The sequence below is a fragment of the Dromaius novaehollandiae genome, chromosome 3 (assembly GCF_036370855.1).
Source record: "Dromaius novaehollandiae isolate bDroNov1 chromosome 3, bDroNov1.hap1, whole genome shotgun sequence".
Lineage (NCBI taxonomy): Eukaryota > Metazoa > Chordata > Aves > Casuariiformes > Dromaiidae > Dromaius > Dromaius novaehollandiae.
Window position 1 is genome coordinate 2,279,348 of NC_088100.1, and position 23,694 is coordinate 2,303,041.

At 42.5% G+C, this 23,694-nt stretch overlaps 1 protein-coding gene across 1 annotated transcript in view; it reads right to left on the reverse strand.

Moving 5' to 3' along the window:
• ELP3 (elongator acetyltransferase complex subunit 3) overlaps positions 1 to 23,694 on the reverse strand; it is an 88,917-nt gene that overhangs the window by 51,173 nt on the left and 14,050 nt on the right. The window contains exons 8-9 of the mRNA XM_026102008.2: positions 4,741 to 4,902; positions 1,435 to 1,561 (exon numbers count right to left, since the gene is read on the reverse strand). Coding sequence (XP_025957793.1) covers positions 1,435 to 1,561; positions 4,741 to 4,902 — 289 coding nt within the window. The remainder of the gene's footprint in view (positions 1 to 1,434; positions 1,562 to 4,740; positions 4,903 to 23,694) is intronic.

Consider the following 23,694-nt stretch of genomic DNA (forward strand, 5'->3'; position numbering starts at 1 on the left):
CCAAAATCTCCTGCAATGAAACAGGAGCAACTCCGGAGTCTGTGAGTGAAAAGCCTTGGCCATTCATCACGAATAAGCAGCAGAGAATAAAAATCACTAAATAAAAGAATATCTTCTATAGCAGCCTGTAATTCTGCCCTCGCATAGTTTCTCCCTCTTCATTTTTACATCTTGCAAATACTTTACGTTAGCGTGTCCTCTTTCCTGGGTCTTATCCAAGGTTAGCTCTTTAAATCTCCTACTAAGTCACTATCGCTATCTTTCCACCATAAATCCTTTCCAGCCTAATACTACTTCAGTAATGACAGACCCATAAAGAACCCAGGACTACAGCTACAACTCCACTTCGTATTTAGTAAGGGACTCAGGTTTTGCCTTACCCTGCAGCACAAGTAATTATACGAGAACACGGCTAATTTGATGTCCACTGTCATCCTTTATCTTCTTCAGCATTATAAGAAAATAATTGAAGAGCAACAGAGTCTGGGTCAGGAATTTTGAGCTAACTTTCAGCTCTGTCACTGACTTCATCTCTAGCTTCGAGCACGTCACTTAATCCCTTTGCCCCAGCCTCTCACTTTGTCATACGAATATTATATTTACTAAGCACCATGACATTATAAAGTGCTCACAGAATTTTGCATAAAACCCCTTATAAAAAGCACCTCCCACAAGTTCCAATTTCCTTCCTGTATTGTATATCTGCATTTTGGATTACCTTTACCCAGATGTCTGCGACACACCGATATAAACCACATTGTATTTCTAACTGAAATATTCCTGCACATCAATAGCTTTTTCATGCCAGAAAGGCCCATTATGATCACCTTGTCTGACCTTGCACAGAAATACACCTGCGATTCCTGTATCAGGACACTAATTTCTGCATCATCTATTTTAAAAAGACAACGAATTTTGGCTTTAACAGTTAATCCCTCACACTGTTTGCTATATGCACTTTATTCCTCATTTCAGTTTCTCTAGAAATAATTTTATATTTTCTTCCACACCATTGATAAAGATATTGAATAGCACTGAGCCAGGAACACAGACGCTATATAACGCACCTCATACTCTACTTTGCAATTAATTACCTTTGAGATGGCATGCTTTTACCTTCGAAACGTATACAGTTCTAAATCCAAGGAAAGAAAACAGTCTTGGAAAAAAAGTAAGAGCCCTAGTTAATATCGGAAGAGCTATATTCCACAGAGACCCGAGTGACTCAGTCTTTCATGAGGCAAGGATATAATTTTCTGGATGAAGTAGTTCAACAAATCTTTCTTACCCTGCACCTTCAAAAAGGAATTTTAAATTATTTGTCCTTAAGAAAATATCCAAGCCTGTATTGTATCTAATAGCGGAGCTAAGAGAGGCAGCATTAGATAAACCAGAACAAACCCGAAACTCCCGGTTATTTTGAGCCATACTCACAACGAATTGGTCGATGTCCCTTTCGAGCCCCATGTTTGGCAAATCGGGCATCATGTGTGCCACCACTTTAAAGCCAGCGTCCTTGGCCAAGTGAAACGACTCGCACACAGCCTTCACGGTGTGACCTCTGGGAAGAAGAAAAACAGATTTAGAGCCCCAAATGCCTGAAGGCACTGCAATGCCCCAAGAGGGGCAGCACAGGACCACGACGAAAAAGACACTTTGACGCACTGAATTGGGATTATTCTCTCGGAAGTGAGGATCTCTCCTTGGCAGGGATGAGTTTCATTATCAGTTCATTGCCACTAATTCAAGCCACAGAACATGGCTGCTATTAAATTGAACTAAACTAGGGGTTAAAAGTATTGGCGTGTGCTGCTTCTATCACGGGTGTATCACGCAAGGCCACAGCTTTCCAAGCCACGGCCCAAGAAACTGCTGAAAGCTGCTGAAGTTCCCTTTGCAAAGCAATGACACAAGGAGCTGCCAAAGCACAACACCAGGACATGCTGCACCAAAGACCCCATAAAACCAAAATAAAGTCTAACAGAAAAAAAAAAAACATGGAAGGGGAAAGCAGGGGATGGAAAAGGATGGAGGCTACATAAAACCAACTAGCTAGAAAATCACTGCAACCAAACTGATTGCAGGAGCGAAGGCTGAATCTCCCGTAACTGGTTAGCCTCCAGCAAACTCTCCTCTCGCCCTCCATCTCCGTGGCTCAGGAGCCCTCGCAGCCCCCCATCACCAGTCTTCCCACAAAGCCTTTGCTTTTGCTCTTCCCCAGCTCGGAGGGCTCTGCCACGTCTCTTGGAGAGGACGCCGTTCCTGGCGTTGGCAGCCTGGGAACTCCATTTCTAGCCTCTCGGTGCCTGCTCCCTTCCTTCCTCCCCACTATGTTCTTCCCATCATACTTTTGCTCCAGTTCATCCCATCTTTTGGATTTCCTTGCCAACATATCAGCTCAGCAGGCAACGCTGCTTCTCCTCGATAGGCCTTGGGACGCAGAATTAACGCCATCTGGGCATCTCTATGCGCTCTCCACTTAACGTCAACCAATCCAGACAGCTGCTTCCCTTATTTTAGGAACCTCTTCCTTCCACTCAGCTCAGAGAGTCTGCCTCTGTTAAATCTCTACACGCAGCTTTATGACTACAGTTTTATTTATGACTTTTTTTGGAAATATTACGGTGTTTTTATAAGACTATTCAAGGACACTATTAGTCAAGACCCTGAGTAGCCTGAGGGGAGTGAATGGAGACTTGCTTCATAAATAAAAATTATTTTTATACTGGAAGTGGAATCTGAGCTGCATCAATAACTTGATCGTTTGATGCCTAGATCTGTTCTTGAATATTTTTCTGCCTCACAGCCACCCAAAGCACTCAAAAACCTCACTAATGACTTATGCAACATAACAGAAAGTAATTTCCAAACAGTTAGCCTAATTGGTTGTAATCTGACATTTTGCCACCGGCGAAATATTAAAAGTTTAAAGCACGACACATCCCCCACAAAGTAACAGAAGACTGGAAGCAAGCTGAGGTCGTTTCGAAAGGAAGAAACTTGTTCCACTCTCCTCTAGATGTATGCTCCAATTCATTGTGCGAAAAAGTTGGAGAGAGAGACGTATGAATTACCAACCTGCCTTTTTTTCTGCTGTAAAAAAGCCAGGGAATCCTGCAGCACAGGCTTTTAGGAATTCTGCAAGCAGCTTTGAAAAGTGCCAAAACCTTAAAAAACATTATACAATTCTACAAAAGAATTGCTTCTGTGGGAAATGAAGTGAGTTATATACTACTTCATTCTTCTTCTGATTCATCAGCAGGAACGCAAGGTGTCATTAGCAAACTTACAAGCCAGAAGTGACACATAGCTTCGAATGATTTACGGCAGCAGCTCTGATCTGACAGATAAAACCGGAGGAAAAACCAAAGACGACTGCTGAAGTGATAGCTAAGTGGGGCTTTACACTTCCACCTTAAAAGGAGCTTGTAAAAAGAGATTTAAAAAGCTGGAAAAAAAATGATTTGTTAAGTTTACAATCTGTGTCAGAACCAGCCATTAACAAACACACCTAATCCCAGAGTGAGGAGATGTAGCTACGTTCCTTAGTATGGATCTTTTCCTTTGGAAAGCTCTGACATCTAGAGGATGAAAGTGCCACCTATTAATGTTAGCTCTTAACTCTCGGACTACTCAATACATGGCTTCCCCTGTCTGCTAAGACCTGGAGTCTGGCCATTTCACAGCAGTGATATCCTGCACTTCCACGCACCAGCAATACTACAGCTAGATCCGCAGGAGGAACCCAATTTTGGATCCTTACTTTGAGTCTTTAAGAGAGAATGGTCAACACACTCAGCTTTGCACTGCTGCCTTTAAAGTAGGCGTTAACAAAAACATGCTTCACTTATTGAACATTACTCTCAGTTGTCTGTCATTCCTTATGATTGTGGTTATTAAACATCTTTCGTAGGTGACTGGAATATGCAGTAAGAGTGAAGGCAAGTTGTACATGTGTCAGAAATAAAAAAAAGCAAACACGAGAAAAGTCACCTCTTTCAACATACCAAGGGAATTATCAGAATTGCAGTGACAAAAAAAGATTGTTCTTCCCATCCCTTACAGGCAAGGGAGCCACTGTATTGCACACACTCCTGTGCAGAACAACTGTTCTTTTGGCCACCGGTCCAGGATGACAAGGAATAAAATCAGAGGCTTCTCGTGAATACATTTTACAATCCTTAGAAATACCGTGTGCCTAGAACGACTCTGGTTAATTTATCAGCAGGTCTTGTTTCTGGCTGTCTCACACTCTGCACTTGCCAAGTGTCATCTCTCTGATGCTCAGCAGAAAAATGTATCTGCTACAGAGAACATGCTGTTAACCTGTGAAGTACCTCCAATAGATTGTACTGCATTGTAGCTACTGGAGTCTGTAGACTATGAATTATGTAGGACAAGAACTATGAGCTCTCCCTGGGCACGTTTTCTACTTCACAGTACTGCATATATTTATGAAGCAATGAAAAAAAATAAACAACACAGGAACAGAACATGAGTTTAAAATAAAACATCACAAGTCCATTTTCTCAAGCCGTGGTCTACACAATACCACAAAGTCGTCCGTGAATCCTTTACAGTTTATTACTTCTTCTTAACAGACATATGGCCACGCAAGCAAGGAAACGAGCTAAATGGTCAAAGCTAAATGGGTGTTCAAATAAGCAGGTGCTCTGGAGCACTCTACAAAGTATACAGCCAGCAGTCACGCTCAGCTTCACGCTGAAGCTTTCTCCTTACCTGTTGGTGTCTCTGGCCACGTCCTCATACACGCTCTGCACGCCGATCTCTAGTCTTGTGCAGCCATAGGATAACATGTCGCTCAAATGCCGCTTCAGGCAGTAATCCGGTCTGGTCTCTATTGTTATCCCAATACATTTTGTGAGGCTTCGTTCTGAATACCTGCAACAAATCCATGCTCTGTTAAAACTGTGACGTTATCACAGGTGACCTCAGAAGAGTTTCCAAAGCTTTCAGGTAAGAGTTCTCACAATCACTGCCACAGGTAGAATCCAGGTAAACATCCCTAGATCCTAGATGTAGCTACAGTGCCTTCAATGCTGTTACAACACAAGGATGAAACACCACACACACACACACTATCCGAAGTCTGGGGCTTGCTTTGTATGGAGGAGAAGTGCAGTATGGCTGCCTTGCATGGGGGTTTGCTTTGTTTTTATTTATCTATTTTCAAACAGTACTCGTTAGGAAGATGCTCCCAGAACAGACTGAGCCTGTAGTACTAGTCATCTGGAAACAAGGCCTGGGCAAGAGGGAAAACTAGAGCAGGCGGTGAGAACTGTGCTCAGCCTTAGGGCCAAGCTGAAAGACAGGCTGACCACTCCGTCTGCTTGCTCGCTGCAATAGCACATCATCTCAGACGAGGGAGAGTTCTGTACAATCAGTACCTTTTCCTTCGAGTCCCAAGGTGTAGAGATAAGCTGCAGAGCCTGGAACAAGATTCAGAGCTACCTGACATGTTCTGATAAGAAAACACACGAGACAGAGTATGAAAAACCCCACAAAGCATCTCCCTTTGCGATTGACTCGCGCGCTCTCAACTTCACTGAAGTCTACCACTGAAAAAGCCCATTGTCAACCTTTTCTCCCTGCACCCCATTTACCACCGGATGTCTAACTGAGATTAATTGCTCCAGCTAATATAAAAACCCTCTTTTAGTGACAAACACTAAGTTACTGATCAATGAGAGGGGAAAACAAAACAAAAAGCAATTCAAAGCAGCCTTGAACCAAAGATCACAAAAGAAAACCATAAATCAACATAGTCTCCAACACCATCAGCAGGGATAATATTCATTTCCGTACAGGAATTGCTTCACTCGGCCCCCCAAAATAGCCACCTCTCCTGGAGAATACGGCAGTTGTATAACAGACAAATGCAGCACAGAAGAGATTTACGGGAGGAGGAAGGAAACTTCTTTTGAAACCATCTGACACTGCAGAGATAATGTGGATAATTCCCAAACCAGGATGCGAGCAGGATTAACAGCTCCTCTCCAAGAACAACCTTGGTCTCTTTAATGACCCCAGATGATGAAGACCCCGGTATTAAATGTGGCCAAGAAGAGGACACCTTGAGTAAGAGATATGAGCTGTGCTGATACCTGAAAGAATAGCGCATGCCAAAAGCATAAGGAAGACTAATTTCAGCACTTTATCAGATGCTCTATAAAGATTCCTCATCCCAGCATAACTGGAAACTTCCAAACCAAAAATCAAGCTCCAGAATCTACTTTTTTAGCATGAGAGATACAAACTGACAAAAAACAAAAACAAAAGAACAAGTAGATTCAAACTCACAAACAAAAATATTAATTCCATTCAAACTGTTACAGCCTAAAATATACGAAGCCTAAGATATTTTGGGGAAGACTATAATGGCTGTCAAAATATGCATATTGGAAAAAAAGAAAAAGCATACATAAAACATTTCAGAGTTTGTGGCTCACTGATCTGACAGATGAAGAGAACAATTGTTTATCATGTCAGGGAAAACATTGCCAATGTGTGATTCATTAACATCAGACTAGAAAAGGCTGGCTTTTAAAGACATCGCGTTCTGCAAGAATTAAAGAGGGAAATCGTAGCTAAGAAAGAAAGAAAGAAAAAAAGGCCACCAGATAATTCACCCATCATGCCAGAGGGGACATCCTCATATTAAGGAATAACTACCTGCAATCAGGGTAGAAATACAGAAGGGAGACCAAAATAATTATTTTTCCCCCCCTGGAGCAAATTTATGGCCAAGTTATAAAAAGCTGAATATAATGAACACCAACATACCCTAAACTGTAACTTCTACTAAGGGGACCAACAGGATTTCTGATTGGTGCAATGCCTGGTAAAATTGCCTTGCCTAACTCTACGCTGCGAAGAGAAGCATGGCTGAACCAGAATTAGAAAAGCAGAACAAAGAAGAGCCCAAAACAGATCAAGCCACTAAGTTGGCATTTCCAAGAAAAGTCACAAGCCTCTTTGCACTCCGTGTCCTGCAGTAGGGAGTGAAAGGCATCTTCGAATCACCAGCTTCCTTAAGGGACAGCCATTTTCAACACGATTCCCAAGCCACCCAGCTCTGCCCAGCAGCTTTGCTGCAAAGGCATTAATAAGGAGATGCCTTCAAAGGAAGGGCTGATGCTGGCCACAACATGGGCTTCCTGCTTAACACCTCAGATGGTGTACAGAAGAACTGTGCTAGGCAAACACATTGCAGATTTATACTCTATTTTATTAAGATAAAAGCTTTGATTGAGCAGTCCATATTTAATAAAAGCTACAGATTCCTTTTAAATAATCGGAAAAGGGAAAGGAAGGGAGTGACAGCCAACCTTCCACTGAAAATGATTCTGGCAACACACCTGAATCATTCCCCAAATAAAGAGAAACTTGACTTTTCTTCTCTTTTCTTGATGTGCCAACTTGTAATTACGTCCTTGATATTTCAGCATTTTTCCTATTTGCAGAAAAGGCAACTTACTTTCATTTGAAACCTAATACTAAAATTAAGCAAAGGCACAAATCCTGAGATTATAAATCAGCAGAAGCCAAACACAGAACACCAGAGCTGAACATCAATTAATTTTTTCCTAGACTATATAAGCTGGTATTTTATGGAAGGAACTGTAATTATTATTATTATAATGCAGCACAAAGTAGTTGCATCACACAACTAATTGGGGGGGGGTAGTGTTTTTCCTAATCTTAGTGTTTATCATTTAGTTTCATCATTTCCCTATGCACAGTCAGCACCTCCTTCACCAACCAGGACTTTACAGAACAGGCCAAAGCTCAGCTATGAAGGACAGCGATTAATACAACAATTCATGGTACATTGGCTATTTCAAGACTGACTTTGCCTAACATCTACTTTCATTCCCCAGGTTTCATCGTAACTCCAGCCACTGGAAAGATGGAGGTTTCCCATGTTTCTTCTCCAGTTGAGATCAAAATTATGATCCACTGCTTTTTTCCTTGGGGAGTCCTAGCATCATTTCATTTGGAAGGGACTTCTGATCAACACCCCCTCTCCCTGCTCAAAGAACTAAATTTAAAGTTAATTGAAAGTTAAACCTTTCAAATATCGCCAGGGATGGAAAAAATCGACAGCCGTTCTGGGTCCTTGTCCCAGGGTTTGACTACCTTCACTGCGAAGAACGTTTTCCTTGCATCTAATCAGAATTTCCTTTGCTGCGACTTGTCTGCTGCCTCTCCTCTCACTGTGCACCTCTCAGAGGAGCCTGGCTCCATCTTCTCTATAATCTCCCAGCAGAGGTAGTTGAAGACAGCGACAAGATCTCCCCTTAACCTTCTCTCCTCCAGACTGAACAAACCCAGTTCTTTCTGCTTGTCTGAATTCCAGGTGCTCCAGTCCCCTAATCGTCTCAGCAGCCTTCCACTGGACTTGTATCCAGTTTGTTGACATCTCTCATACTAAGGACACCAAACTGGACACAGTACTTCAGATGCAGCCTCCTTAAAACCAAAAATAGGGGAAAAACCACTTCTGCCAGCCTCCTGGCTACACTCTTGCTAACACAGCCCAGGATGGGGTAGGCCTCCCTCGCTGCAAGGGCACATTGCCGACTCAGGTTCAGCCTGCAGCTCACTAGGATCAGCCCCATCACTGACCCATAAGAAACACCACTCAACCACCTACCCTTTAGACTTTGAATCGACTGCTTCCTCTTACGCTTGACAGGTCAGAGGGTTTTTTTCCCACCCTGTAGTCTGTTCTCCCAGCCCATACATCCCCAATTTAGTTACAAAGATGTTATGGGAGACCTTGTAGAACATCTTGCTACAGTCAAGGTAAATGTCCACTGCTCTCCCCTCAGTCCACAGAATGAGTCATCCATCTAATCACAGAAGGCAATCAGGTTAGTCAGGCACAAATTAGCCCTAATAAACCTGTGCTGAAGCTTCCCAGCCGCCTTCCTGTCCTTTCTGCGCAGGGAAACAGCTTCTACGACATGCTCCATAATGTTCTGGGGTGAGCCCAACTGGCCTGTAGTTCCCCTGATTCTCCTTCTCACACTCTTGAAGATAGGCATGATGTTCACCTTTCTCCGGTCATTGGGGACCTCTCAATCATCACAGCCTTTCAAAGTTAACACAGAGCAACCTCACGACGACCTCAGCCTGCTGTCTCACCCGTAGATGCATCCCATCCAGTTCCTCAGACGTGCATGCGCCCAATTTGCTGAAGCTGTTCCTAATTCAATCCTTTATCATGGGTAGAACCTTCCCCCCCGCCAAACTCTGCCACCTAGCAAGAGAAACCTTGCAAATAAAGACTGAGGCAAAGAAGCACTGTATAAATCAGCCTTTTTGCTGTGTCTTTCATTACTGAGTTGCCTGCCTCATTCAGCAGCAGACCCATGTTTTCTTTGGTCTGCCTTTGGTGCTGACATACCTATGGAAATCCTTCTCCTTGCCCTTCGATCCCTTGACAGTTTCAACTCCAGCTAAGCTTTCCTAATGTCATCTCTGCCTGCCTGGGCTATCCTGGCTTTCACCTTCTGCACACTTCTCCTTTTCAATGTTGGAGCTCCATCAGGACTTCCCTATCAAACCAAGCTGGCTTTCTGTCGTGCCTACTCAATTTCCTGCACATCAGGTTGCACTGTCCTTGTGGTTTAAGGAGGCTGCCCTTGAAGATCATTCAGCTCACCAGGGCTCCTCTGCCCTTCAGGCAGTGTCCCATGGGATCATATCTATCAGTTCCCTGGAAAAGCTGAAGTCTGCTCTCCTGAATTCCGAGGTCTTTCTTCTGCTACCTGCCTTCCTCACATCCTCCTGCCACCTCACCGTCATTGTAGTTAAGGCCACATCCCTCAGGATATGGTCCTGACACCTCTTCGCAAGTAGCAGATCTCGCAAAGCACCTCTCCTAGTTGGCTCATCCAGTGCCTGCTTCAAAATACCATTGCAATGCGCTCCAGACATCTCCTAAATTACTTGTGCTCCACCATGTTGCTCTTCTAGCAGGTGTCAGGGTGTCAGACTAGGTTCAAGGAGTTCTGCATGTTGTTCATTAAGTGCATATGTTCTAATTCTGATATTTTCATGCCTTTTCTCAGCACTATCCCCAGTTTTTAAGCATTCCTCTTGTTGCTTTTAATACCAAAAACAGCCACAGAGCTTTGCAGAAACACCAGTGCTAAATCCAGATGGAATATGATTTGCCTATTCCTATCCAATTTTCCACTATTTATACAGTCAAGGGTAATTTGGCTGCTGAATCATACAGAAAGCTCATGATAAATGTGACTTAACTCCTAAATCTTTTCTAGATATTTCGCTGCTTCTCAGAATAGAATCCTGCACCATTCCTAGAAAAACAGCTTTACATTTTACCATAATAAAGTACACAACTTGCTTGTATACAACTTACTATGGGATACAAATTTATTCCTTATTTGCTCATCTCCAGTACTGAGAGCATCTGCCAACTCTTAGAAATTACTATTTTAACACAAGTATTAAACCAGGCCCAGAGGCAGAAATAACAGAATCCTATTAGAAACCATTCAGGTCAATCACAATAATTTTCTGTTACGCCTGTTTTGACAACCAATGTAATGGATGACATGTTGTTCTAGCCTCTTTCTTGAAAGTCAAAATATCTCACTGTACCAAGGCAAATCTTGTACAGAAGTTTAAGCATATTACACTTAACTTTTTCAAAAAACCCTGTAAACTCACTGACAGGATACAGTAACTTAGCACGATAATGGAGATGATGGATTTGCTTTTTCTGAGCCTTTGAAAACAACAGGTATCTAGCTACACAGCTTGAAAGAAGCAGCACGCTAGCCAAGACACACAGTCAGAGAGAACAGACCCTATCCAACTAGGCAGCAGGCCTGAAGAGCAGGTACTAGAGCTCTGAAAAGACTGACTTCAGGATACTCAGAGGCAAGAGGTTAAGACAACCCTGATGAACACAGCAAAATATTATAAGCTGAAGACCCAGAGAAGCAAAATAGAGAAAGCCCTGAGAAATATGATGAACCCAACAAGCTGAAAACTACATCCACTCTGCTCTTGTGCAAGTCCACCAGATTTTCAGGTTCATTCCAACATTAATATTTAGCATGTGGAATTCTTTTGGTATGTGGAAACAGAGAAGACTTATCTTCTCAAGCAGCAACAAACATCTTATAATATCTTTCCTACTTCCTCAGAATTATCTTATTTGTTATTTGTAATACAGTAGTGGCAAGGAACCTCAAGTGAGAATCAAAAAAAAAAATCTATCATGCTCCAAGAACACTAAGAAGTTGAGACAAGTGTATGGCACAAGATGACACTGGGGCAATATTAATAAGACTGACCACAGATGTGAATTATGTAAATAAAATAGATGCTAAGTACCATAAAGGAAGGAATTGAGATGCACAAACTTTAAGATTTGCATAGACACACCTAGAATAAAGTCAGATCTTTTCAGCATGATTATAGAACCCCAATTGTTTTATAGCGTCTATTATGGCTATGAGGAAGGAGTAATGGGGAGATTAATAACTTTACTCATTTGAGAATATTCGACTGAATATTCAGAGAAAGCTGGTACATTAAGCAGAAAAGCCCCACAAGTCAAAATCTGCCTCTTCAGTAAGCTGCTTTCTTAAGATCTAAAAAGTACCTACCTCTCCAGCAAGCACAGCACTTTGATACAGGGTCTCAGGATACTTTCTCATTTAGAGAAAAAACAGATGGCACAGTCCTGGCATAAAAGGACTCATTTAACAAAGCCTCCACTCACTCTCGATTAAACTTTGGTCTAGAGACAAAAAAAAGCCATCAGCCAAGAGACCTGAACATCAAAGAAGCAATTAGTTACAAGTCATAATCCAGGAGCATCCAAACTCCCTGGTTAGGATGACAGTGGCAGGATGCTAGACAACACAGAAAGACTTGCCTTGTCCCAGTAAGCTCTGAAAATATAAACTGTAAGAATAAAGCAAGCAGGTTAACACAGTGGGTATACAGCATGTTAATCACACACCTTAAATCATTCCTCTGCTTTACAAGAGTTTCCAAGTAGAAGAATACCTAACAAGGAAGGAAAAGGAGAGAAAAGAGCAGAAAAAGGCACGAGAAGCAGAAGAAACAGCTCAAGGGCAACATCAAGGGGAACCAATCACTGAGAGCAATAAGTTTGTAAGTGTACCTGTCTATATGGAAAGAAGGGAGGGACCTAGAACAACTTATCCAACCCAACTGTCCCCAGTTTGTAAGTAGACAGAATGAATTATGCTGCTGCTTGCATTACTTGATCAGCACTGTGGCTAATGGGATTACTCAATAGCAGTAGTTTCCACAAAACAGGGCTCTCCTGCTGAAAGTCCAGTCATAATAATACAAAAATGATCCAGAAATCTTAAATTCAATTTGGAGGAAAAGCATTTCAGAGAACACATTAGAATCAGTGGACACAGCTCAGCTGGGAAGGGAAAGGGAGAAGGGCCCACGCTGCTGCTCGTTTTCCCCCAACCTATTCCCCAGAAAGAACAGTTGAAAACCTCCCTTAGAAAAGGTGCTTTTAGCCTAGTGGAAAAAGGGAAATGTTTGAGGAAATTGCTTAGCTAATATACAAGTATTTTACATACCCCATCCTGACCTACTACTTAAACAAATCAACTCCTATTTCTTGATCTCTAATAGTCCTGCCTCGTTACAATGCTAATGTTTGTACCACAACCAGCAATAATTCATTCAGCATCTACAATTTCTTGCCAGTGAACAAAACAGGTGGCATCTTACTCAAACACGTTTCAGAAGTTGCATTTCTGACTATTGCCCCAAGCAGATATTTCCAAAAGCTCAAATACCAGTTACTTGGCTTTACACTGCTCCCTGTTGATTACATCTCAGTGCTTTCTTTGTCACCACTGCCAGGAGCAGGACAAAATGCTTTAGTTTCTTAACAGCACCAGTTTCCCAAGGTTTAAGTTCAAATATTGAAAAAAAAAAAAAAAAACTACAGTACCTTAAAATACAGTAGTTTATTGTCTAAAATATAACTTTCAAATTTTGATAAAGTAACAGTATTTATACCACCCACTAACAGATTAGCGAGAACAAATCTGTTTTCTTTTTTTTTCCTGAAATGCCACTCATCGGTTAAGTCATACATAATTAGGCTCCCTCCTGTTGTGCAACTTGGTGTTGAAAATCCGAGATAGGATCCGTGTTTAAAATAGTATCCATTCTTAAGCAAAAAGACTAGAGGTTAGTCTTCTCTGCCTTCTTAATTTGTTTACCAAGTTGTAGCCGCAATGAATGGCTCTGACATCTTGAAAATCCGCTGAAGACAAAGCCCAGCACGAGCAGAAGCGGCACAGCTATGTTAACGCACTTCAGGCCTAATCAAAAGAGGGCTATTTCCATGGGCTAATTAAACTCTAGCTGTAATGACAAGGAGGTAATGATGTTGACTATAAAGGGAAGGGGGGGGGCGTTGGGTTTATTTCTGTAACATCACTCACAGCTTTCATAGAGCAACATCGTAAGCACGTAAAGGACTCTTGGGCGAAGAGGCTGGAGCTTTGCTGGACAGACAAGACGAGCCGTGTACAACCTCTCCGGGAGCTGCTGCGCTCTTCCAAATGGGGACTAAAACATACATAATTGCGTCAAAACCCATAATCATCACCTATTCCCAGAGGATATATGAGTGATCCCTGAAAGGCTTTTCTTAGCTCGGGAGGTAAGAAAAGGCCACCGAACAGAAAACCCTGACAGGACCTTCTGACATTACAGGCTTATTTTATAAGCCCTCATCCATCAAGTTCAAGGTAAGAGCAATATAGCTACTGTTTTTTTCAGCAACAAATTGTAAACAAGCTGTAACTGAAAATGCCAGTATGCATAAGCATATGCTAGCGTGAAATATTTCAAGAAAAAAAAATCAAAAAAGATCACATAGGATGGCTCTAACAGGAGCCAAGTTGCAATCCCTTTTTTACTTGCCTCTGTCAAAACTAAAGGTTTAGGGCAAGGAAAACAAAACAAGGCTTGGATGGGAAGGAGAGTGCTTATCTCCTCCTCCCTCATGCTGCTCTTTGCCCTTCGCCAACCTGTCCCAGTGAGCAGAGCCAAATGTTACCCTTGGAGACTGAAGTCTTCTTATTCTTGCAGAACAAAAGTGCGAACACAAACTACAAGCTTCCTCACACCAAGCCTTAGGGAGACACGAGTCTCTGACCTGCATTTACACAGCAGCTAACAAAACGATCTTGTCTGGAGGCGAAGCAAGGGATCTGCAAGGTCCAGGAACCCCACAACAGTGCCTTGGGCAAGTCCACAGGTCCATCCAGCCCAACATCCCGTTTCCAGCAACAGCCGGTTGCAGATGTTGAGACCAGAGCACCAGGAACAGGGCGAGCCTGCAGTGATATTTTCCCTGCAGCCTCCAGTAGTTTCCTCTTCAGGGACCATCTGAGCCAGAGGTGATGTCTTTAGTAGGAGTAGATATCCTTAGTACTTAGCAGCCCGTAGCTCAAGTATGTACTGTGAGAATAAGTGCTCCCTTTGTCCTTAATTGATATTTCATCTAAGCCCCTAGTTCTTGTGCTATAGAAGATCATCTTTTTTCACCTTTTCCATACCACTGAGGATTTTATAGATCTCTCTTATACCACAAACAAATATTTCTTGCCCACTCTGAAGAGTCCCAGTTAACTGATCCTTGTATGGGTGCTGTCCCAGAGATCAGGCTATGCTTATTGCACTTCTCCGTGTTTTCCCCCAGATTTACCATATTTTTTTTTTAAAGGAGATCCAAACACAGCTCAATCTGTGGAGACATCATTCAAAAGGCAGTAGCATAACAGCATTTGCCATTTTGCTCTCTTCATTATAATTCTTGACACTGTGTTGGTCTTTTAACCAACAACAAGCATCAAGCCTGTGTGTCTCATAGTTACTTACTATAACCTCAAAATCTTGAGTGGCATGAGCCAACTTGGAGCCCATTGTACAATAGGGTGAACTATTCTTTCTTATATATGTTTCTTTATATTTATCTACACTGATTTCCACCTGCCCCTTCATCACCCACTCACACTCAGCATAGTGAAGACCTTCTACAACTCTCCAGAGGCAGCTCGTCGTCCCTACTCCAAATAACGCAGTACCACAGCAAGCTGACAGCCTTTTTATTTAAGATTATTTAAGAATACCTCAAAGATTCCAGCACAGATATCCTCTGGGATACCACTAATGACTTTCCTCTGCTGTGAAAGTTGACATTTATTCCTTCCCCCAATTTCCTATCTTTTTACCAATTATTTACTTGCATAACGCCTTCATTCTCATCCCATGGTCTTTAAGAGTTCTTAGCAAGGGACCTCACCTTTAGAAATCCAGATAGTTTCACATATTTGTCAAATGTTTCAAAGACAATGACTACAACCTAGAGGTTTTGCCCAAACTAGGCCAAATCAAGTAGCCAGAGGAAAGGAATTCATCTGCCATAAGATAAAAAATCCTATGAAAACAAGAACCTCTTTATATCTGTTCTACATAGAGGGAGTGGCTGGCTATCTTCTTAACAGATTAAAAAAAACCAAAAACTGTTATCCTAACAAAGACAATTCTGAGGTCTGACACAATACAGTTTTGGGTACAAACTGATAGTAAAGCACAGCTTTTTTTCCCCTCCAAGATGTCTGAAATAAGAAAATATTAATATGCTTGCAAAATGTCCACCTCCTAAGTCCATACTCCACCTATTTGATGACGACTGTACATACGTTCCTTGTGTATGAGTCAGATGCTTTAGATTTCAGATTAATATAATGCCAGTATGAAAAAAAATCCACAGTATACACGAAAGATGCACCTAGGCTGACACACCAGGCTGGTCATTTTAGCTTATGTTTTCAGCAGCCAAGATAAACAGTTTCATATGCTACATACACAGATCAAACTATAGGTTTTTGACCTATGCACTCAGCAGCCATTCTAAAATTCATATCCTTGCTCCCATGATGCTTGCACAGACTTTTCATCTCATTTAATCATTTCTAACAGCATTTGCAAATGACAACCCAAGAGAAAGAAAGCCATTAACGTACTCCTGAAAGACTTGATAAAACTGCAAAAAGGAGCTGCAGAAGAAGCGATCCAGATAATCAGAAGCTTGAAGGCACTGGGAAGATCGGGACTCGCTACAAAAGAGGGTAAGATTTCGAACAGCAGCTTCTCTCCTATTTAAAAAAAAGGAAGTAGTTCACAAGCAATTACATACCCTCCCATACTACCAAAACCAAGCAGGTCTGTGGCTCTCTCTTCACTCCAAACAGTATTATTTTCAAAACCACTTTTCAGCTTATGGTGCACAGGAAAAGCCTGGAAAAAATATGCTCAGCACACAGAGAAAATTGGAGACACTTCAAGCTATTAAGTTTTAGAGAGAAAAAGAAAAAAAGAAAAGCATTTCTCTGTAACAATTCATGAAATGCTGTCCAGTAATGTAGGAGAAACACTGAACACAGAGCCCCACTCTTACCTTTAAGCACAAACTCCATGCGGCATGGTGGCCTTAACTCACACAGTATTTCTTCAGACAGGAAAAAGCAAAATGTACAGTTGCAGGTTGTGTTTGGTTAATATTTCATTTTCGACAATTTTTCCTTTCTGGTATCTTTTCGCCATCTTTTCACCTTATATATATATAAGAAATATATAATCAAAAAAAGGTGGCTTTTATTCCCATTTTAAGTGTCCCTTCTGCGGATTCCAGTAAAATTTTATCTTCTTTTAGTTAAATTCCACCCCTGCTGAATAACTAACATCAGCTATTCCCATAGGACATGTTTTTACATCCCTTTCTCTATTCCTCCACATGTGCAGAAATAGGTACAACATCCCCTGCACAGTAAATGATGCCAGAACAGCGGCACTGAAGTGCAAGCAACCTGGAAGCTGCTGCATATGTATATACAAATACAGACTGTTATAAAACTTGCATGAGGACATGCCCAAGATTTACCCTTAGTTTCTCATATCTTTGCTGCACAATTTTGTCCAGGGAAACTTGAAAGAACAATTCAAATGTCTGTTACCAAATCAATATAATCTATGATGGAGTTTTAATTATATAGATAGTTTAATCACAGAACAGTCAATATATAGTTACAGACATGGGATAACAGGAGATCAGGGAGAAAAATGCTTAAATCTAGAAGTATGAAAGTGACATGGGGTATCCCTTATTAAATCTAACTTGAAGTCGTAGCTTTTCTTGCGGCGGTTGATGACAGACACTGCACTAGGTGCGGTTTATACATATTAAAAAAACGTTCAAATTTCAGTTCTGTTATTGACTCACTGTGGCCGAGGGAAAGTTGCATATTCTTAGTAATAAACATTTCCCAGGCTGTTACGGAGGAAAATAACCACTTATGCCATTGCGGTGCTGCATGTGGTTCGGAAGACTAAATGTGCTAAAAACTGCTGTTGTGTAAAGGGAGGGTCCAGTAAAGGACTCGCTTTGGCGTTTCTGTATCTACCTGCTAAAAGGAATTTGTCTCATTCCCGTCTGACACTTTCAGAAAAACACTCCGCTTGAGGAGGGAAAACAGCTTGATTGCTGCTTTGAGGAAACAAAGAAATTGTATCAATAAAATTATAAACGGAGCCAATAAAAAGCAGTCATCAGCCAAAGCTGCCAGCGAAGAGCTGTGGCTTAGCTAATCTTGTTCTCTCGCCAAAATAACTCTCACCTATAATGCAGCAATACGATCTCTCTCAGAAAAGCGCTACAAGACACAAAAATACACACGTTTGCTTTCTCCGTGCCTCTAGAGCTACATGTTCATGAAGAGGCTTGGCGCAAACGACCACGAGACCTGCCGGTGCCGCTGGCTCTGCTTTCTGTCCACGGTAGCTCTAAGGCAGCACGTGCTGCCACCAGCCACGGATATTTTAAATGAGGGACTGTGCTGACAGCTTTGGAAAAATTATTTTGCACACTTCCTACCAGGGCGACTCCCCCTGCCAAGGGGGCATCTGGATTTTGAACAGAGAGCATTTGCCTCCTGGGCTGTTACTCCCTTCCCGGCACCCGGACAGCTCGCAGGAACGTGCTCCGGACAAATACAGCAGCGAGGAGGTAGAAGAGAAAATGAGGAAAAGATTTCAATAAAAAGGTGAAGCTGGTGACCACTTATGTTAGGGGAAAGGTGAGGAAAAGCAGAAACCTGAAAAGGAGAATGGGACAGAAACCAACACTAGAAGAAACCGGAGTATCTGACAAAAACTGAGGCTGCATGAACAACCGGCACTAGCTCAAGGAGCCAGACGTCAAAGACGAGCAGAAAACGTTTCCTGCCAAAGCCTGGAGCGGCACAGAGACTCGGTGTGGGATCCAGCCCAGGGCTGTACGCACCCAGGTTGTGCCAAGGCTCCCATCTCCCACGGCAGTCAGCGGCGTCCGGGCCACCAGAGCCCAGCGTGATTCAATCGAACGTGGGCGTCTGCCTCAGCACGGGCTGAATCACTCGCCGGGCTCCGCTGACGAGATCGCCGCCGGCTGCAAGGGGAAACCAGGCACCGGCTCACATGCAAGCACAAACACTGAGCGGTCTGAACCCACATCTCACCTCCTAACTTTTAGGGACAAAGAGAATCCTACTTATACACAGGCACGAAGGTCGTTCCCGCTAATTTTAGAAACCCAACTTTAAACAACCCAGAGCAGCACATAATCCATCCTTGGAGGTGAACTAGGCAAATCATAGAAAAGAAAAAAAAGCAGAAAAATCATACGGTCAAAGGCAGAGAGAGGGCGATCAAAGGGCTGTCTGTGCAGCCTCAATAACTCTGTCAGTGCCTAACTTGGGAGGATTTGGCTTTGCCAACTAACGGGCCGTGAGGATGCACAGCACCCCAGGACACATCAGCTGCCAACTCCAGAAAGGCGTATTCCAAAAGCAAACAGCCTTTGCGCTGCATAGTTCTCAAAAGAGTCTCAGGAAAATCACTTCTTGACATTTTTCCATAAAAGTAAGAAAATTAAACCTACTGTTTTTAACTTTTGCACTGCACCACCATTTTACTAGGAAAAGACTTTTCTTTTAAGTGAATTTAGTGCTGTTGAAAGGCAACAGCTCTCAGTTTACAATATCAATGAGGCAAGCACAGCACAGCTGAGGGAACTATAAACGGCATCGCACTACTTTACCAGCACATTTTCATTTGGGCTGGAAAGCAATCTCTGCTGAACGAAGGAGAAAAGGGAGCGCAGGCTGCACGTTAGCTCTGCAGGGCACAGGCACGTCAGGCTGGACTTATTTTGTGTTACACCTGGGCAATACAGGCAACTGCTGGACACCGGCGACGTTTGCTGCGCTGCAACCTCACGGAGCTACAAAACAATTTCTAATATTCAATCTTCTGCACACCTGGAAAACATGGAATACAACAGCAACTCAGGTGATACTTCTGCAATACACAGGAAGGTGTGATACTTCTTGTGATGGGGAGGCCCAAGGAAATTACACCAGAAAGCTTACTTAACACATGCTGCACTTTCTCTTCGTGGCATTACCTTCGGATCACCAGCACAATGTGATCTGGAACTGTGTAACAGTTAAGCCAAAATTATATTCATACAGGTGACCGAGCCATGAATAAAATTCCACCTCTGGCTGCCATTCCTATCCAGCCGCTCGGATCCCAACCTCAAATTAACATTTTAGTGCAGGTCACTAGAGAACTTGTTATCCTTGCCAAATTACACACACGCAGCAGTGAAGCGGCAAAAAAGAGAAAAGTATTCCCTTTGGCAGGTGTTCAGTAGTAATTTGCTGAAAACGTACAAAATCCCCCCACGAAATTCATTATTTAGCTTTGACAATGTCATGACCGCTGGGGCCATCATCCTTTCCACCAGCACAGGATAAAATCCAGATTGATAGCATTTACAAATATTGCTAAATTTGGTGTAACTCAAGTTTCTTTTATGAATAAACACTACCACCTCGTAAATGTTTGCTAAAGATATATTGGTTCCAGCCTCCACCTCAGAAAACCTCGAGGCACATAGTACCTGATGGGCTCTTGCATTCACAGAAGTCCGTGGGTATTGATTTCTCCTGTCTACCTTCCCTAATCACCTACGCTCAATCACGAAGCTGAATATTTCACATACAGGAGAAAATACTACAGAAATACCAAACAGGATGGATAACTTGAGAGGCAATCACTTTCCATAGCTGTAGGAGGAACAAAATGGACAGCTACCCTTAACATGATTAGGATACAATCTGATGAAAAGACTTTCACTTATTTATCTTCCAGATAACACACTTCAGCAGCTAAAAGTTAGGTCTTGCAGTAGAAAATAAGCAATGCAGAAGTAACAGGTTATCAACAAAGGCCAGCCAACTTGGGGGTAAACATCCTCAAGTGCTACAAGCAGGACAGATGTGATCCATACTGAAGGCATTTAGGAGGAAACACTCAGCAGCAAACAGGCTTTAATGGCAAATGTGGTTTCTGCACCACAAAAGAGCCGCATCCAATGCTAGAAACAAAGCAAATCTGCCTGTCTCTCCAGAACATTAGGAACTAGTCTCCAAATCTCTGGAAACAAAAGGAAATGCGAGCAGAACCTCTGCTGTAAATGATCTGGCACTAAAACAACAGCCAGTTATCTCCTGCCTGGCACAGAGGCGGAGGGAAATCACTGCCCAGGAGATGTCCTGAGGGATTTGACAGGTAAGCTCTGATGGATACAGCCACAGCAATTTGCAATGCTGCTGCCTCCTGCTATTCACTCTTTTCTCTGCCAGGAGCTCCTGTCTGCACGGGAGGGGCTGCAGCATGGGAGAAGCACCCACACCTCCGTTACCCAAATTACAGGTAAAATAGTAGCTTAAACGGGCAATTACAGTGGTCTGTGCTGCAGCTGCAAGAGCTTACCTGTCAAAACACCCGCTCATTACAGCAAGTCAAGAGGTGAGATCTGACTATCCAATTCCAGCAATCTGTAGCGGAGCAATTTAGTGGGCTGGCCTCCCTGCAGCAGAGGGGGTGGCATATCTTCTTAAATCCCTCTCCATTTCAGATCACACGCTTTTGTCACACAGTGCAGGCTGGCAGCAGAAGGGTGGACAACTACGTTCCGCTGCCCATTTTGGAAGTGGTAACCTCAAGCAGCAGGTCGAGGTAGATAAAGGTGATCAGTAACCTCTTAAATTGCTCCAGCATGAATCACCGGAGCTAGTGAGTTCAAGCCCCCAGTCATCTTTGCTACAGAGTGACAATTAGTAGTCAAAAAGCACAATTAAGATAAATTAGTGCAACAAGCTACCATATGTCGACTGAGCCACCTGAATTGCACCAGAGTATCTTCTTCGCCTATACTAACTGCAAGGTGAAGCACGTCTGCTTAAGTCTCTTTCCTTGAGATTCAGGTAGACTAGTATTTCTCACAAATGGGGCCAGCTTATCACATACGCACAGACAACTGCAACAGCACAGGCATAACATGATCACTTGTTACCGTATGTAATTTCATTTCACGTCTGTGCCTTAAAATTAAATTAGGGACTATAGGAGCAGCAAGACAAGACTTAATTTACCTGCAGAAACCTACCAAAAAAAAAAAAAAAAAAAAAGCCTAAAGTCTTATCTGGGAAATTCAAAACAGACTAACTTTGACAATAAAGAGTGACCTTTTACAAAGAGGGTTATTCTTCCCTTTCAAAAAGCAGAATTAGGAGTTGCTTAGAGGCGGTCAACCTTCATGACCACTAGACAACAAATTCCTAAATTCTCTGAGCTGCAGACAACTCCCAATCACCCAAACATTTCTTGCAAACACCATATAGCTCTATGGCCAAGCCTGGAACACTTGCAATCATTACAAAGCATTATACTCCTACAGACCAGCAATGGGGTGAACTTGGAGGGGTCAGGCCTCCTCTTAGCGGACATTCATCTGTCAGGACAAAAGCTAAGTGCATACTGCACCTTCATCCCTTTTCAAAAAAATACGACACTTTTAAAACAAGATTTTATTTTACAAGAATTACTGATGTGAGCCCTAATCTGGGAATCTGAGGAAAAAAATACAAAGACCTTTCTACAAAATACATAATCTCACAACCACACAAAACACATTTTTCATGAGTTGCTCTGATTTAGTGTGTTCAAGAGCAGCAAGTTCCAGCTGGGTTTTAAAATGCATCAGGAACTCTACATATCAACCCAACTGCTACTGAAGTCACCCGTGCTTGGATCTTTCTCAGATATGCCAAGGGGTCTTAAACTGGACACATAATAATCCAGTCCCAAACAGGGGTTATTTAAAACGTATGTCTTCTTTCTCAGCGAAGCTTCTAGAGTAGCTGGATCTATCCGCTTACGGCTTGCTAAAAGATCAATACAGCTTTTGGAATACCTAAAGGAAGTGCTCCTGTGCGTAATACAGACATCCGTGACGGAAGGAAGCATTGCTGTCAGCACACCAACCCAACCGAGGACACGACTAACAGTGAAAACACAAAAGCACACTTGGCAAAAGCAATCGGCAACGAGCCTGGGCAGAAAGGCAGGTTCACGGTGTCATCAGATACCAAGAGCTGCAGTTTCTCCCCATGAAATCAAATACAGCCAACTGGACTTACTTTTGCAAGTTTGGGTTTTCAGTGCACGATGCAAGTGGAAAGTGAGCCTTTTAAGGAGCCACTGGCAGATTAGTGGATGTAAAGCAGAACCAGTCTTGGGTAACAGACCTATTATGGACATAGTTATTCTCGAGCCACATAAACCCCGAACTCCAGAGCTCTGTTTCAATTTGCTAGAAACTATATTGATAAAAACAATGCAGTAATATTCCAGTAGAGCAGCAGCCTTTCAAGAAGCATTCATACTCCCTCTTCCCGCAAACAATTTTGTTTAATTCAAGCAAACTGATTTGTGTGAGTAGACAAGACCACACTATTATGCTGGCTGTACACCTATATACTGTTACTTGAGTATCCTGTATACAGGATGCTTCAACTGCAGAACATCAGCTCCTAGCAATTTTTCCCCTTCTTAAATTGCATTGCTAATGGGAAAGTGAGACCAGAATAAACATCAGACAAACCACCATAGCATTAAAATCTGATTTTAAAAACTATTTCTCTGAATTTTTAAATACATGGAGAGAAAACAGACTTCATGACATAGTCCAAGGAGTTGCACAGTGGGTGCGGAGCCTAGGGGGATCTTTCTGCCACTTGCCTTTCTGAGCAAAGGCAAGTTCTCTTTTGGCTTCATTTGCCAATTAAGAGTCAGATGCTGGCTCAGAGAAGAGGAAGGGGTGCTCAGCCCTTCAGAGTTAAGCGATGAGTCATACTGGCAGTTAAATATGCCCAGCACCTCTAGTGAGTCATGGGTCAGGTGAGAGGAGCAAAATGATGGGGAAAAGCAATTCTCATTTGCATGTGTATTTTACACCTTCTTGGTTCATGTTTTCACTGTCCTCCTGAAAGGGCAAATGCAGCCACAATTACTGATCAACACTTTGATTCGATGGAAACAACTCCCTAAGATGGATGTATTTCTCTAGTGTACAAAAAGAGGCAACACAAAATCTATTTCACTGTGATTCTTCAACAATAACTATACATCTCCTCCCAAAGAAGGGAAGCTTATCACCATATCCAC